The 16,312-nt window shown below is 52.3% G+C and overlaps 1 protein-coding gene across 2 annotated transcripts in view; it reads left to right on the forward strand.

Moving 5' to 3' along the window:
* The first annotated feature begins 7,962 nt into the window (after nucleotides 1-7,962).
* The window catches only part of KCNK16 (potassium two pore domain channel subfamily K member 16), a 9,491-nt gene continuing 1,141 nt past the window's right edge, over nucleotides 7,963-16,312 (forward strand). The window contains exons 1-5 of one of the 2 annotated variants that reach the window (XM_014587857.2): nucleotides 7,963-8,322; nucleotides 12,976-13,090; nucleotides 14,132-14,298; nucleotides 15,028-15,193; nucleotides 15,519-15,659. In XM_014587857.2, coding sequence (XP_014443343.1) covers nucleotides 8,107-8,322; nucleotides 12,976-13,090; nucleotides 14,132-14,298; nucleotides 15,028-15,193; nucleotides 15,519-15,659 — 805 coding nt within the window. In that variant the 5' untranslated portion in view covers nucleotides 7,963-8,106. Of the gene's footprint in view, nucleotides 8,323-12,975; nucleotides 13,091-14,131; nucleotides 14,299-15,027; nucleotides 15,194-15,518; nucleotides 16,307-16,312 lie in introns of those variants that run through there. The other variant, XM_006148611.2, reaches the window with a different exon arrangement.

Here is a 16,312-nt window from a genome sequence, read left to right on the forward strand (position 1 = left end):
TTCCAGGACAGCAGGTCACTGCTGCTAGCTGGTGTAGCATTTTGTTCACAGCACTGCTTGCATCTGGACCACCAGACTGGGGCTGATATGAGTATCTGAGTGACTCTCAGAGTCCATTGCAGGTCACAATCTTTACATGAACTGATTAGACAATAAGCAAGCCTGGAAATGCGTCTTCTCCACTATTATTCTAAATCTACACAGACAAAACTTTATCCCTCTCCTGGGCTCATGAGTTTAGTGCATTTTTTATCAAATTGTTTGTGTAGAACTGCCGCACACCCAAGAGCAACCCTGGCCCTGTCTCTACTCCCAGTTTCTTGGTTTACTGTCTTTCTCAAACCCTGGGGAGACTCTGATTCTCATCAGAGCTAAAAAATAAAGTCTGTCTTGGTCCAGGCCCCTCATCCACTCCTGGTCCATGTTACCCTAGCCTTCTGCTTCAGCTTCAATGCTTCTTGCAACTCTGAGGTTTTCCCATAGTCTGAGGAGGTGAGGGGACATATGAGGATTTGTTAACACAGGGATGCAGTAGATTCTCTAGTAGTCACCTCTCCTTTTCTTCAACTTTTGTGGCTATCAAGAGAGAGGAATATGGGGGGGCAGGGAGGCAGGTAGGTGGCATGATGGTTAAGGCACTGGATCCCACATGACTGGCTATATGGCTTGAGTCCCGGACTCAGGGGCTTAAAAAACACACTGGGCATATGTGTGTGTATGATCAAAATCCTGAGAAGATACTAGAAAGGGGACTGCAGTGTGGCCACCCCCCTGAGGGGTGTTCTCTCTCTCTCTCTCTCTCTCTCTCTCTCTCTCTCTGATGAGCACATGCACCCTATAACAAATGTTTAAAAAAAGAAAGTGGGCCCTCCACCCTTGTCATGCTTCCAAGAGCATTTGCCTGATGTGCCAGGAAGACCTGACCACTTCTCTTTTAAGACTTACAGATAAGCAATTTCCCTTCAGGAGCAATAAACCTTGGAGACCCAGAAAAAGGGGCAGAGAACTAGGGGTCTGTGACAGACACTATCAGTGTCCTACCTATATCCCCCAGTCCCCCTGGAGGTCATAGGCAGCACTAGCAGACAGTCCCCATCCACACCAACAGCTTCCTGTCCTGATACCTGCATCTCTACCTGAAGGTTTGCTGGCCACAGGAACACTTAGCTCATGCAAGGGGTAGGCTGGAAGTGCAGGAGTTAACTTCTGCAGGAGCAATCCTCAATGAGGGTCAGAAGTTAGTGGACAAATGCCCCATCAGCTTCCTTGCCACCCGTGGGACAACACTAAAATGTGCTCTACGTGGTCTCCCTAAGTCCCCAGCAGATCAAGCTCCAGCTGCCCACAGTAGCCACCTGCTCAATAGCCCAGCCTGTGTTGCCTGCTCTCCTTCGTCCTCTCTCCTCTCCGCTCTCTGCAGGACTTCCTGGGCTCACTGCCCACATGGAGACTCACACCCACACTGTGGCTCAGGATCTGCTCTGAGGGAAGTCCGACTTCGACAGGGGCGTCTACTGCAGAGTTGTGGGTATGGGCTCTTGTAATCAATCCCTCTAGTCAGAAGACAAGAAGCCTCTTCCCCACTTCAACAAGGCCCATTCCAGGTTGGGACTTGAAGAGATGGCAGGTGAAAAAGGAATTCTACTCTGAAAAAAAGAAAATTTCTGAACAAGATCAATAACAGGTGTGTTTGTTCGGCTCAAGGCTTTCCTCTGAATTGCCCCTCAGCTTTCTTTGTGCTTTCTGTTGGTCACAGTGTGAACTGGACCTCCTCCGGCATCACAGTCTCTGGTCATGAGGACAGATAAAGACCCAGGTGAATCTCTGCCACCCCTGCCTCCACCTAGAACACTATCCTACACCCTTCCTGGGGAGAGCTCCAGGAACCCAGGCACCCGCATCCAGAACTTGCCGCTCCAGCCTCTTGGTGCCACCCATTAGGTGGGCTCAGATGGCAGGATCTGAAACCAGGGCACCTCCTCTCCCTTGCCCTTTCCCCAACAGACACAGACCTGGGGCAGGTGGGCCTTATCTTCTCCCCTTGGCTTCAGTTTGGAGAGGGTGGTTTTTCATCTGTGCGGATATGTGCCTATTGAGTGAGTCCATAAGTGAATACCTATGTTGGACGGTGGGGTAGGCGGGTTGTCCTTTTCCTTATCTCAAGGCTCACTCAGATGGAAAGAGGCCCATGCCAGCCATTCTGTTTACTCTGCATTCTCTGCCCATTGTACATGAAATTGATCTGGGAGGATTTGTTTTTCTTCTTTTTCCTCCAATCTCCTTATTAGTTCAGCCTCAGAAAGTCCCTTATCACCTCCGGATGTCAGGCCACGCTCTGCCATCAGGCCTGGCCATGTTAGAGTCTCCATTAATTGATTTTGCCCTCCCCCTTTGGGGAGCACAAATTGGCTCTGCCCATTAGCAGTGATAATTCCCTGAAAGGGATTATAAATCATGCCTGGTGTCCACCCACTGCTCATAGCAGAGCGGTGCCCACATAGGGAGAGGTCAGGCAGGGGGACAGATCATTTGATGGGCAGAGTAGGCACCTGAGTCTTACAGGTTCTTTCCCACACGCAGACAGGTGCTGACCTCACAAGGCCATGGCAAACTACAAAGAGTAGAGAAAACAGGTCCCAGCACAGAGAGGGCACTCCATGAGTATATGCAGAATGAGTAAAGGGACGGGGCAGAGAGGACAGCAGAGGGCTTCCTCTGTGACGCAGAGTGCTTTGAGGCTGTCTCTCAAATTCCACCACTATGCAGCCATTCTTGGGCTTTCGTGGCCTCAGAGTGTTTCTGAAGTCTCCCATTAATCTGGACATACTACTGAGGAAGACTCTGTCCTAGACTACAATCAGGTTAAGCCTTGCAGGGCTTTGGAAAGTTTGTGAAAACCTGAAAGTAGGGCTGGCTTCACTGCCTAGTGGTTAAGGGAGCTGGATCCCATATGGCCGACCAAGTGGCCTAAATCTCAGCCCAAGCAGCTCGAAAAACATAACAGACATGTATGCACATGAGTCCAAAATCCCAACAGGATGGAGAAATGGAGGAGAAGGGATTGTGGCATGACCACACCTTGCCCCTGTTCTCTCTAGTGATAAAATTGAAAAACAAACAAACGAACAAAACACAAAAACACGAAATGTAAGGAGAAGACATGAAGAAGAGAGGACAGAGTGCCGACATGAAGAAGAGAGGAAAGAGGGCCAGAGGGGAGAGAGAGAGCAGCCAGGAAAGGCGGGAGGCCTTTGCCAGCATGTATAGATTCTCCATATACAGTCCAAAAATGAATGGAGTATTTACCCACGGTGAACCTAGTACCACTTCCTGCCCCAGATGTGCAGGAGGGAGGGCACCATATGGCTGATTTAAACCCCACCCCCACCCAGCCTTTCACAGGCATCCCTCTGGCCTTTCTCCCATGCAGATGGTCCATTCTCTTTTCCTTTGTCTTTAGAACAACCATCAATGCCTGTGAACCATGTCCATAGTGATTGAGCATATATGTGCTAAAGAGGTGGCTCAGTCCTGCCTGAGGTCCTCCAGACATCAATGGATGAGCTTTCTAAGTGATATCCAAGAGACCTCTTCTCCTAATGAGCTTCTTCTTCTGAAGCAACCAAATAGGGTTTGATTATCACACAGCCTTCCACGTATGACCTACTGCTCTTGCTTACAGCAGGAACTGATGAGTCTGGAGTACAGACTACTCTTCTCTCCAAAAGCTAGGAAAAGCCAAGCAAGGCTTAGCAGAGAGCAATGGGGAGGCCAATGGGAGTTCCATGACTCCAGATGCTTTCTCCTTCCAAGACAAGCCTACATCCCAGCAAGGAGGTATCTGGGAAAGCTCTGGGACAGTGGGATGGTTTCAGAGATCTCCATGTGGCCTCAGAGAAATCCAGAACCAGCAGGACTCCGGAGGGAGGGTCCCTTCATGCCACCCCTGGCAGGGCCACACCTAAATCACAGAGTGGATGAAAGGCTGCAGACATCGCAGCCTCCTAGGCATATTACAACATCTGGATGTTTTGAATGTGCAGCCTACACATCGCTGCCTCCACCTCAACTCATTGGGTTGGTTGTTGGTGATGTTTGTTGTTTTAAGTTATTTGTGTCTTTTGTGAGTCAGACAGAGAGAGAGAGAGAGAGATACAGCACCCCAGCAGGGTCTGGGTGCCACAAATCCACACCCAGCCTCAGCTAACCCAGAATCACAGGCACATGTGTGCCCAGCATCCTCGGGGAGGTCTCTGAACATGAACCAGAACTGTCCCATGTGGGTCAGCCTTCCAGAACATCATGTTTTTGGTTTTGTTTTTGTTACAGGGCACATGCACTCCCCAGAAGAGACAGAGAGCAGGGAAAGTGAGAAATCACCCCCAGCAGGGATGGCCATGCTGCAATCCCTTGCCCATTCCCCTCTTGAGATTTTGGGCATGTGTGCACACATACCCAGTATGTTTTTCAAGCCACCAGGTCCAAGACTCGAACCACAAAGTCGGCCATGTGGGATCCATCTGCTGTCCCCAGACCATATTTTACTAATGAGACATCATCCAATCCTGTTGTGTGGTTTGGTTTGGGCCATAGAGCAGATGACAGACCCAACATTACTGCCAATGCTGATTTTTCACTCTAATACCTTTCTCCTTGCTTTCATTGTCTATGAGATCTCTCTTGCTTGCTCACTCTCTGCTGTTCCCCCTTATTACAGAAATACTCACTGCTTGTCCACAGTGCCATACCACAGTTCCTTCCCAGGGGTCCCTGTAAGTATGACACCTCACTCCCTTGGAAGGAGCACATCAGCTGAGGATGGCATTCAGCCCAAAGATGGACCCTCCTTGGCTGGCCAGACAGTGGTGAAGTGGCCAACATGAGAGATACTTGTGGTTGCTCAACCCCTCCATAGAGGATTTGAGCCTTGAAATACCATGAGAAAGAAGCAGAGCCCAGTGGGAGCTGAAGCTGACGAGATGCCAGGAGGTCAGCCTGGAACGCAGCTCTGGGGCAGGGAGACAGCAGAGAGAGCAGGGACTGGGACAGCACAGAATGGGGCACACCTGAGGACAGTGGTTAGGCCATGCGTTAGGATGTTCCAGAACCCCGGCTGCTCCTGGGCTCCTACAGCAAATGAGTTCACATACTTAAGATAACTGTGTTCTTCCTTCCAACTCAAATAAGCCTTGAACCACTAAGGGAAAAAAGAACTCATGTAACCATTGGGAAGCAGAATATTTCCTAGTGGGCTGGTGTTTCTAACATAACATAAATCTAGAGGTGTTTGTGTGCAGGTATTGGCTGAGCATCTTGGCAGTTCCCTTGACCTTTCTCTCATGGTCGGAAGACAGCTCGGCAAGTCCAGTCATCCATTCAGGACACAAAGAAGAAGAAACGTGGGGCTAGCCGCAGCTAACCCTTTTTTCAGGATGAAACAACTTTGCCCCTAATCTTCACAGCCAACTCTACACAATTCGACCAGGACTGGGTCACATGACCATCCCCAGCTGCAAGAGCACTTGGAAAAAGTAGGTTCAGGGAACGCTGTCAATCCTCAAATCTCCTTCCCGCATCTGTGCCTCTGTCCCAAGAACCTAATGTGTTTTTCTTCCAATGGCCAGGCCTAGACCTCAGCTCTTCAGTGGACCATCCACACATGGCCACTGAGCCATGTGCCTCTATATGCACAGCGGCAGAGATGCCCAGAAGACTGGCTGGTGAGAGATGCCAAAGCTCAGGCCCTATGCTCCACCTAGGACGAACTGAGTATACTTTACCCTCAAGAGTTCCCAGGAACCAGGCTGAGGCCAGGACTAGGGTGGCTCGCTTGGCTTTCTCTTCTGCTTTCCTCCTCCCTGACCCATCATCACTCACTCTTCTGTGGGTCCAGAAGTCTCTCTTGGAGACTGTTCCTGGGGAACCTACCTCAGGCAGCAGGGAGCAGGACCGTCACAATGGGTTAGGGCAGGCATGTTCCACTGCCTGGGGCTGATGTGGAGACACAGGGTTCTGTTAGCCAAGGAGGGGAAAGATTTTAGGCAGTGCCAGCTGCCACAGCTGATTAAAGAAAACATCAGGTGTGGTGCTTAAGGTGCTGGACTCTCACATGGCTGACTGAAGTTCAAGTCCCGGACCTAGAGGCTTGCTCTCTCTCTCTCTCTCTCTCTCTCGTCTCTCTGGTGAGTGTACATGCTCTATAGTAAATTATTGAGTCGTTGGAAAATCATGATGGGGAACAGCAGTTGGCATAATAGCTATGTCACTGGACTCACATGTAGTCAACCGTGGTTCAAGACCCAGACCTGGTGGCTTAAACTCACGCTGGATATGTGTGCATGCCCAGGATCCTGAGAGGAGAATGGAGGAGAAGGGATTGTGGTGTGACCAACCCCCCTGGGGGGGGGGTGATTTCTCGCTTTCTTTCTCTCTATTTTTCTCTTTCTGGCAAGCACACACACCCTATAGCAAAAACCTCTCCAAAAAAAAGAAAGAAAGAAAGAAAGAAGAAGTCATATAGTGTTTTTGCATAGAAAAAGATATGTCATAACTTTTACAATGGCCCAATAATGAATAATAATAAAATTAAAATAACCCTTAAAAAAAATAAGAAAACAGGAGGTTCTAAGAAATTAGAACCCTGACATGCTGCATAGGAATGTAAAATGGTGCAGCCCTTTTGGAAAACAATATGGCAATTCCTCAAAAAGTTCAACATGAAGTGACCAGTAATTCTAGTCCCCTAGTATGTCCCCAAGAAAAATGAAAACACATGGCCACAAAAAAACTCATGCACAAACGTTCATGGCAGCATTATCCTTAACAGCAAAAAGTGAAAACAACTGTCAACCTATGAGCTTGAAACAGAGCCAACGTTTGTAAAGAAAAAGAGTTTATTTGGGCCAAGGTTAAGGACTACAACTGGGTGTCACAATTCGTTGTCCTGAACATGTGTACCAAGGTCTTATAGACTGCAGGATTGTTTGGGGACTGGCAGGTGGCATAGTGGTTAAGGTGCTGGACTCTCACAAGACCAACTGCGGTTTGAGTCCCAGGCCCAATAACTTGAAACTCACACCAGGCATGTGTGTGTGTGTGCCCAAAATCCCAAGAGGAGAATGCAGGAGAAGGGATTGCAGCATGGCCACCCCCACCCCCAGGGGAGATTTCTCAGTTTCTCTCTTGTCTCTCTCCATACCATATGGCAAAAATCTTTTTTAAAAAATTGAATTGTACACCTTAAATATATATGAAATGTACAATATATGAATTACATCTCACCAAAGCTGTTTTACACACACACACCATGCACACCAGCAAAAAAGAGAAAGAAAAGAAAGCATTCTCAATTCTACCCACTCAGAGAGAACTGAGCCAGGACATACTTTCAGTTGCTTTAAAATTCACACGTCTCACCAACACAGCATCCTCTATAGGTGACCAGCAGAAAGATTTCACACAAATAAATTCTCAGCAGAAGTTAGAAAGTCAGTGTGTCCAGTTTGGCAGCGGCCCTGGTACTGCTCCAGAGGAGACTATCATTTGTTTACTTTGCCCTGATCTGTCACCCAGTTTACTCATCCTCAGCTTCCCCCAGGCAGGCAGCTCAATTGCCCTAGCCCCGTTTTGCAGGCAGAGTGGCTGAGAAGGCATAGCCACGCCCACTCTGACTTCTTCCCAGCTCCTAAGCTTGGGGGCTTGAAGGCTTCATGGTGAAGAGCTGGGGGGCTAAGAGAGCCCACTCAGGCCTGCACAGAGTGGGTGCAGCTACCAGATTGGGACCGGAAACATCCATCCAACGTGGAGGCAGAGGGTGAGACGCGATGACCTCAGGACAGCCCGGTAGGTCTTGGGGGCATCCTGGCCACTGACTTGCTGCCCATGGGAAAAAGGCCGTTGGGGTGCGGGGCAGCCTGTTTGCGCTCACAGCACTTTAGTGCAGCCAAGCTGAGCCGCACTGTTCAAACAGACGCCGGGACACCTGTGCGAGGGGCAGGCGGCGGGCAGGGCAGGCAGGGACTAGGCGCAGGTCCCTGGCTGCTCACTACCTGCTTCCCGCTTCTCCCCCCGTAGCCAGGTGCATAGCCCTGGGAGGGTCCTGGCGACATGATGCCAGGCGCCGGGTTCTGCAGTTGCTGGGGTGGCCGGGTGCTGCCCCTGCTGCTGGCCTATGTCTGCTACCTGCTGCTCGGGGCCACCGTCTTCCAGCTGCTAGAGAAGCAGGCGGAGGCTCAGTCCAGGGACCAGTTCCAGTTAGAGAAGCTGCGCTTCCTGGAGAACTACACCTGCCTGGACCAGTGGGCCCTGGAGCAGTTTGTGCAGGTGAAGGGGAGCGAGGTGGGAATGGGGTGGAGAGGCTTGGGAAGGTGGGCAGACGTGGGGTGGGTTCTCATGGCGGGTCCAGAGCTGCCACCTGGGGGCTGATGCCCTTTTGAAAACCGATGGTGGTGGGAACAGCGGGTCACTGTGGGACCTTGGGCAAGTCACTTAATCTCTCTGGGTCCAAATGTCCTCATCTACCAGTCAGAGCAGATAACCGTATCGGTGCTGCAGATACTCAACAGCGGAATTAAAAGCCCTCTCTGAGCTGTCACCTGCCGCGCAAACGTGAACTGTGTGTCAGTTATCAACGCAGTCCGAATTCTGTGTCCGCACTTCCCCTACCCCGGCTCCAGGGCTGCTGCTCCTCTGCCCTCTCCCAGGTCACCTGCCTGAGCTGATGCTGCAGGTGAGAGACCCAGACCCTGGCCAGGTTCCACCTGGACTGGACTCTGCCAATTCTGGCCCCATGGGGTCCCTACTGGGCAGGAGTAGGTCGCCCCCTGCCTGGGCCCCTTCTGCTTCTCTCTCTTATGGAAACAGGGCAGAGCCAGGTGTTGTGAGATAAGGTAAATGCATTCAAGACCCAGGGGTCGAGCTAAGGAGGACACCCGCTGCAAAGGGAGAAAGCGAGCGCAGGCCCATGATGCTGGCCGGCATTTACGAGCATTTACCAGGGGTCTGAGACCCTCAGAAGCAGGGTCATCGTGATGGGCGTGGTCTAGTCACGAGTCAGCACCTCGGGCTGAGCGTTTCCCAGGAGTGTTTTCATAATTACCCACTACTGCCACTGTCCCCGGTTTGTAGACGGGAACTGAAGCACTGAGGAGTGTGCCGGCCGAGACTGGACAGTTACTGGTAGAGGCAGAATTTGCACCCGGGCCTCAGGCTCTGAAGCCCTGACTCGTCAGCACATGAGTTAGCAGACGCGCTGGGGGGGCTCATGAGTGTGGTAGTGCCCGTGTGGGGGGGGTGCATTTACAGTCTGGAGCCGCAGTTCTCTAAGTGTGGCCTCTTCGTCAGCAGCACCACCTGGAAATTCATTAGAACTGCAGATAATCAGGGCCCACCCCAAACCTACCCTCTAGGGAGCAAGGGGCCGGGGGAACCAGCTGACTCTGTGATAACAAGCCTTCCAGGTGATGCTGAGGCCACCTCAAGATCGAGAACAGCTGGCATAGAAAAGAAAGCATGGGTGAGAGGGTCACGTGGAGTTTTCTAGAGCTATACGAGACCTTTCCAGGCTTTTCTAAGAAGTGAGGCCTCCATCTCAAGCTTGACTCCTTTGCTTCGTGCTGAAATTAGTCAAGATTGGAGCCGTAATACCCACATCAGGGCTGAGCGTGCTTCTGGAGTGTCCCAAAAGCCTGGAGAGTAGAGCAGAGGCCCAGGAGACGCTAAAACCTCCTCCCTTCTCAGCCTTGAGTTAGAGGCAAATCCTGGAAGCTGGATAATACGGGAAAGATCGGTAGCTGGAATCTAACTAGCTCTGAATTGCTTCCGGACCAACCAAAGGGATATGGTTTTCCCAATACCTGGTGACAATTTAAACTCTGTGCAAGGGGCAGATTCTTTATGCCAAATCAAATGACAAACCAGAGAAAAGATCATTCCCAAATGAATCACAGAACACACATACACAGAGAGAGAGAGAGAGAGAGAGAAAATAAACAAATATATACTCACAAGTAAAAGCAAACAAGTGGAAGGGAAGGGCAGAAACTCAGCACACCATGCTAGTCATGAACCGAGCTCTGTGCGTCCATCGTACACACTTGGCCCAGAAGATCAGCTCCTTCCCCATGACACTCGAATGGGTCCAGAATACCTTGAAGCCACCAGCAATGAGGTTTAGGAAACTGCACCATCCTATCAAGTAGATCCTCGCAGAGTGAGGTCACACTGAGGCATGTCGCAAGTGGCAGTTCAGAAGCCTTCGTATTCCTAATCCTGAGAGCTGTGTTAGCTCCGCTTCCTGCTGTCTAGGAGGTGGGGAACGGGACTGTCCCAGCACCCACTAGTTTATGATGCACACCAACAAGGTGGCTATCCATACTTTAGTTCAGTCATAGTAGTTAAGGCAAAAACAAAGACTATGCACTCAAAATGGATTTACACTGGGAGAGATTCAGAATGGAGTCGGGCTGGGCAGAGCATAATCATGAGTGAAATGCACGCTTTTAGATTCAACCAGGATCCTTACATTGCGAGACACACCTCATGACACTCTGTAAATGAGGGGGCCACAGGCTTGACTGCAGCCCAGATTAGCTCCTCGAGGCCTCCCCGGAAAGATGAGACCTCCCTTTTCCTGAGACTCTCAGCCCCAAAGGTGACCCCTTGCTTGCCGGGGCAGCTTGACCCCTTGCTTGAGGGGGCAGAAGAATGCTCAGATACGAGGCTGGGAGAACGTCCGTTACTGCTGAAATCACACAGGTGCACACACACATACACACACTGCTTTTAATACCATCATGCTTCAGAGCTATGAACAGTATTGTCTGAATTGCCAGAGGGCACATGCAGAGAGAGAGGGAGGGCGAAGCACCTCCCAGTGGGGCGTGGTCACACTGCAATCCCTTCTCCTCCATTTCTCCATCCTGTTGGGTATGCATGCACCTGCACCTGGCCCAGTTTTGCAAGGTGCCAGGGCCAGGATTTGAACTATGGTCAGCCATGTGGGATCTGGCTCCCTAACCACCTGAGAGGCTATAGAGCCAGCCCATTATAAACAATACAGAAGCAATACTAAAATCTGACTCCACACCCAGCCTAGGTGGAGCAGTCTGTAGCACACGCAACTGCAGCACTGGAAACCACATGACCAACCATGTATTCAGATGCCCAGGTTGGCCTGAAAACATGCCGTGCACCCCAGTTCCTGAGGAACTAGAGGGCTGGGAAGAGGGGCTCACGGCATGATAAGACTCTGTCAAGAGTCTCTTTCTCTCTCTCTCTCTCCCTCTCTCACCCACACACATTCTCTCATGCACACATGTGCATTTAAAAAATTAATATGAAGAAAAAAAAATTTTTGGAGAGGTTTTTGCTATAGAGCATATGCGCTCTCCAGAAAGACAGAGAGAGACAGAGAGACAGAAAGCAAAAAATCCCCCCCCAGGGGGGAGGGCCACACCACAATCCCTTCTCCATTCTCCTCTCGGGATCTTGGGCACGCACGCACATGTGCCCGGCGTGAATTTAAGCTGCCGGGTCCGGGACTCGAACCTCAGTCGACTAGCGACATAGCCATTACACTCACTGCTGGTCCCAAGAAAAAAAATTTTAAAAATGAACATGAGGAAAAGTGGCTTGCCTGGGTTCACAGAACCAGTAGTCTACCTCTTTCTCCACCAGATATAGATTCTTAGAGAACACATTTACCCACCCACCCTCAGCACCACATTGACAGCAAGGCCCCTCCTCGACCTTGGAGAGCCACAGGTCTGTCGTGGAGAATAGCAGGGAATAAAAGCAAGTGCTGCCCAAGGGGTGAAGGTCTCCAGGGAACAGGCCTGGGTGGAAACATTTGGCCCTGGCCTCTCTGGGTATGTGGGAAAAAAGGGAGGCCAAAGTCCACATCTTAAGAGGCCAATTCCTGTCAAAGTGAGGAGAAGCAGACAGCCTGTGACCAAGGACCCCCAGGCTGGCCCAGCCCACTGGAGCCACCCCATCCTGGTCAGTGCATGCTCTCCCAGCCACTGGGAAATGGTTCCCACAGGAACTAGAGGCCGAGCTGCCCCACGGCCACCCCCACCTTCAGGGCTTTACCCAGGGTTGAGGCTGCACTGTTGCCCTGGACAGTTCACAGCTATAGGCAAGAGGGTTAGGAACAGGGGAAGATTCCCACCCATTCTCTAAGAAGACTGTGCTCCAGAACCAAGGGGTTTAGACTTGAACCTGCCCAAGTTCAGGTTTTATAAACACAGATGCAATCTATACACAAAACATGTACATATATGCAACATGTATGTACATATATGTACCCATATGTTGTCTATATGTGCATACGACACAACAACACACCTCTCCCTCTCTCTCCTCTCTCTCTCTCTCTCTCTCTCTCTCACACACACACACACACACACACACACACACGTGCCACCTTGGTCCTGGCCTCTGATGGAGTTTCCCCCCAGGCATGGGCTGGGACTCACTAGAGGGCAGCAAAGCCCAAGCCTGCTCCCTCTTCCTGGAAGCTTGGAACACAGGGTTCTGTCCCTCACCGTCAGCCGCACCGAGCCGCCCAGCCCCCAAACCCCACGTTTCCCAGAAATCTCTTCTTGGAACATCCGACATAAACTCTCTGTGTCTATCACCCCGCTGGCACGTCATCTGTTTGGCCTCAGCAGCACCTGCCACCGGAACCCCTCCTCAAGCGCCCCCACCTCACCTCTTTAGACCCATCTGCCTCCACCAGTGCATGCCCACAGCCCACACTGCGTCAGCCCTGGCCTGTGGAGCAGATGCTGGACTTTCTGTCCAGCGACCTTGGGCAGGACACTCAAACAGCCCGAGTTCCCGTGAGATGGGAACAGTACTATCTAAAATATCATGAGATGAGTTGGTACCAAAGCCCCATGTGAGAGCTCACCCACAGCCAGGGCTCAGCGACCATCAGCTCCTCTTCCTCCCTCACCCACAACCCCCCCACAGGTCATCATGGAAGCCTGGGTGAAAGGCGTGAACCCTAAAGGCAACTCCACCAACCCCAGCAACTGGGACTTCGGCAGCAGCTTCTTCTTTGCAGGCACGGTCGTCACCACTATAGGTAAAGGGCGGGGGTAGAGGAAGGCTTCCCCACAGCCCCCGTCAGCGTGAGCTCCCTAAAGCAGGTGCAGAGGTAAGGACGTGGTTTATCTAGGAGACTTTGGGGAAGCACATAGGGGAGTGTGTAAGTGACACAGGAGGAAGGCACTAACATCTCCGTTCACGTGCAGGTTACTGGTCTGGGTGACGGGTTCGGGTCCCAAGGGGAGAGCTGAGGTAGGAGCCATCTTTGGGATAGCCCGAGGAGGCTGAGAATGAAGGGCTATTTCCCTACCAACCCTGCCTTCTAGGTAGCACTAATCCTGCATGATTACCTCTCCAGCATCTTGGGCCTGCCCATAGACCAGGCGTGCTTGCAGCCAGAAAATCTCTAGGTAGAGAGGAGAGACTTGGGGTGGGAGCTTATTTGTGTATAGGAATGGCCCACCATAGCTGCAGTCTGATACCCCAGGGGTTCTTGGGTTCGGGCCACCTGTCTTATCTGCTGCACCCCCTCAGTCAGAAAAATGACACCACTCATCCCCAAGAAAACTCCCAAACCTCCTCTAATCCAGGTCTTCCCCACCCATTCAATGTAGTCCAAGTCTGCACCCCTTCCCTGGAGCTCAGGTGACACTCCAGGCCGAGTTAAGGGGTGAGTGGTAAGAGAACAGACTTGGATGGAACTAGGCTTGGCCTTTGAAGGGCTTCCATTCCGATGGAGAGGGCTAAGATGAGCACAGCAGAAACAGAAGTGTAAGGCAAGGTAGAGAATCACACATGAACGACACAAAACACACGGAATCACACCGGTAAGAGGAGGGTAGCAGTCATGAGGGCTTCCTAGAGGCAGTGTTATTTGAGATGGGCCTTCAAAAATGAGCAGGGTTCCGGCACATAAAAATGATTCTAGCAGAGTTCATGGGAACAGAGGAGCTTCGTCTCCCCATCTGCCCCCTCGCTGGTGATGGAAGACACAGCTCTGCTAGAGTCTGGGGCGGGCAAGTGGGTGCAGTTCTGACCTCTCCTCCCTGTCTGCACCTTCCCCTCCCCCTCCCTGCAGGATATGGAAACCTGGCCCCCAGCACAGATGCAGGTCAGATCTTCTGTGTCTTCTACGCCCTGGTGGGCATCCCGCTCAACGTGATCTTCCTCAACCACCTAGGCACAGGGCTACGCGCCCACCTGGCCACCCTCGAGAGGTGGGAGGACCAGCCCAGGCGCTCCCAGGTAGGGCCCCTCCCTCCCTCCAGCCCTGCTGTGACAGATCGGTAGCAGATACTGAGAGAGAGGTGGCCATGCCGACTGTTGGGGCAGACACCTATGGAAGACAAGAGGCAAATGCAGGATCAGGTAGAGGGGGCTGCTGAATTTCAATGCAGGCTGGACAAAAGCATGCGTGGGCCCTTAGAATTGAATACCTCTGCCTCAGTGAGGCCATGGCCTGCCCAGGAGGGGTGTGCCATAGGGCCAGGCAGCTCTCTGCAGCCGAAGTGTACCCTGGTCAGCAGTCCTTCGAGGGGGGATCCATGCAGACATCTCCATGGTCATAGCAGAGTTCCACCAACCTTCCATGCGGTCAGAAACAAACTCCAGGCCACCCAGCCCACCCCTAGTGCCCATCCACTGGCCAGTCCCTTAGCAAGGCCAGAGGCATGCCAAGGAAGCAGGGGTGTGGAGGACCCTGGGACAGCTCCATGACAGTCCGCTGCCCTGGTTCTGAGTCCCTGGGAGCCTGTTCATGTGTGATCCCCAAGCTCAAATGTTCTCCAACTTGACCCCCTAATGCAATTCCTCTGGCCTGGACAAGAGGACACACACACACACACAAGTTACAGACCCCACCCCAGAGGTCTGCAGGGCATGAAAGGGCTTGGCTCCCAAGTTTGCCCTAAGCCCCACTCCAAGGGTAATTCTGGAGCCTTCCAAGTGGACTCCGGAGCAGACTCTTTCTCCCAGCTACTGCAGGTCCTGGGCCTGGCTCTGTTCCTGACCCTGGGGACGCTGGTCATCCTCATCTTCCCGCCCATGGTCTTCAGCCACGTGGAGGGCTGGAGCTTCAGCGAGGGATTCTACTTTGCCTTCATCACGCTCAGCACCATTGGCTTTGGGGACTATGTCGTTGGTGAGAACCAGATAGTTACACACCTGAGGGTGGGACCCACTGGGATTCGGGGACAGAGAGATGTCAGCCGAGGGTGACGACTGAGGGTCAGATGGCCTCTGTTTATTTGGGGAGCTAAAGATTTCTGGGGCTACTTTGGACTCTCGGCAACTTCCTGAGCAGTTGCTGATGCAGGGCCCATCACTGTCTCTCCCAGGCTCCCCCATTGTCAATGCTTGTAATAAGGAACAGGGAGGGAGCATCCTGGCTTCTGGGGGCCCCTAAGGACCCTGGGGGTGGCTGTGAGCCAGCCCCCTGATGCTGATGCCATCCCCTCCCTTGGCAGGCACGGACCCCAGCAAGCATTACCTCTCAGTGTACCGGAGCCTGGCAGCCATCTGGATCCTCCTGGGCCTGGCGTGGCTCGCGCTGATCCTCCCACTGGGTCCCCTGCTCCTACACAGGGGCTCCCAGCTCTGGCTGCTCAGCAGGGGCCTCAGCCTCAAGGATGGGGCAGCCCCTCACCCCAGTGCACTCCCCAGACCTCAGAAGATCCCCATCTCTGCATAAGGCCGCTTCCAGACTCCCCAGCCCACTCCACACACCCACTGGATTTCCTGCCTCCCTCCTCCTCCCCCAAACTGCTCACTCCCCAGCCAGAGCTGGTCTCAGGAACTCTCCCGTGAAAGGAGATGGTTGTCACCAGAAAGTAACACAGGAGAGGTGCAGAGTCAGGATCAAGGATGTACGTGTGGACAGAGACCTGCACCCTCGTTCCCAAGTTCCTGCCTCCTTCCCCTCAAAGACAACTTGCAAAAGTCGGAGCCAATATGGGTCATTGTGGCAAGATCTTCATTGCCCTCCACCCATCCCCCAGGAGACCTCACACAGACAGCAGTTGGCGGGTGGCTTTGGTTTTGCCTCATACGATACATTGGCCAAAGTGTCCATTGGCCAAGGTCCCACTATGTACCAGGCTCCGAGGATACAATCGTGGAAGTTCTAACTCTTGATGTTCCTGTTGTCCAGAAGGACCAGGAAAGACCTCCCCAACACAATGCCTAAAATGTTATGATGGGAGCAGAGCCAGGGGTGAGGAGAGCCCATGGGAGTAGCTGCCAAGAAGGGGCTGGGGGGGGG

Source organism: Tupaia chinensis, unplaced genomic scaffold, assembly GCF_000334495.1.
Source record: "Tupaia chinensis unplaced genomic scaffold, TupChi_1.0 Scaffold000238_1, whole genome shotgun sequence".
Taxonomy (NCBI): Eukaryota; Metazoa; Chordata; class Mammalia; order Scandentia; family Tupaiidae; genus Tupaia; species Tupaia belangeri.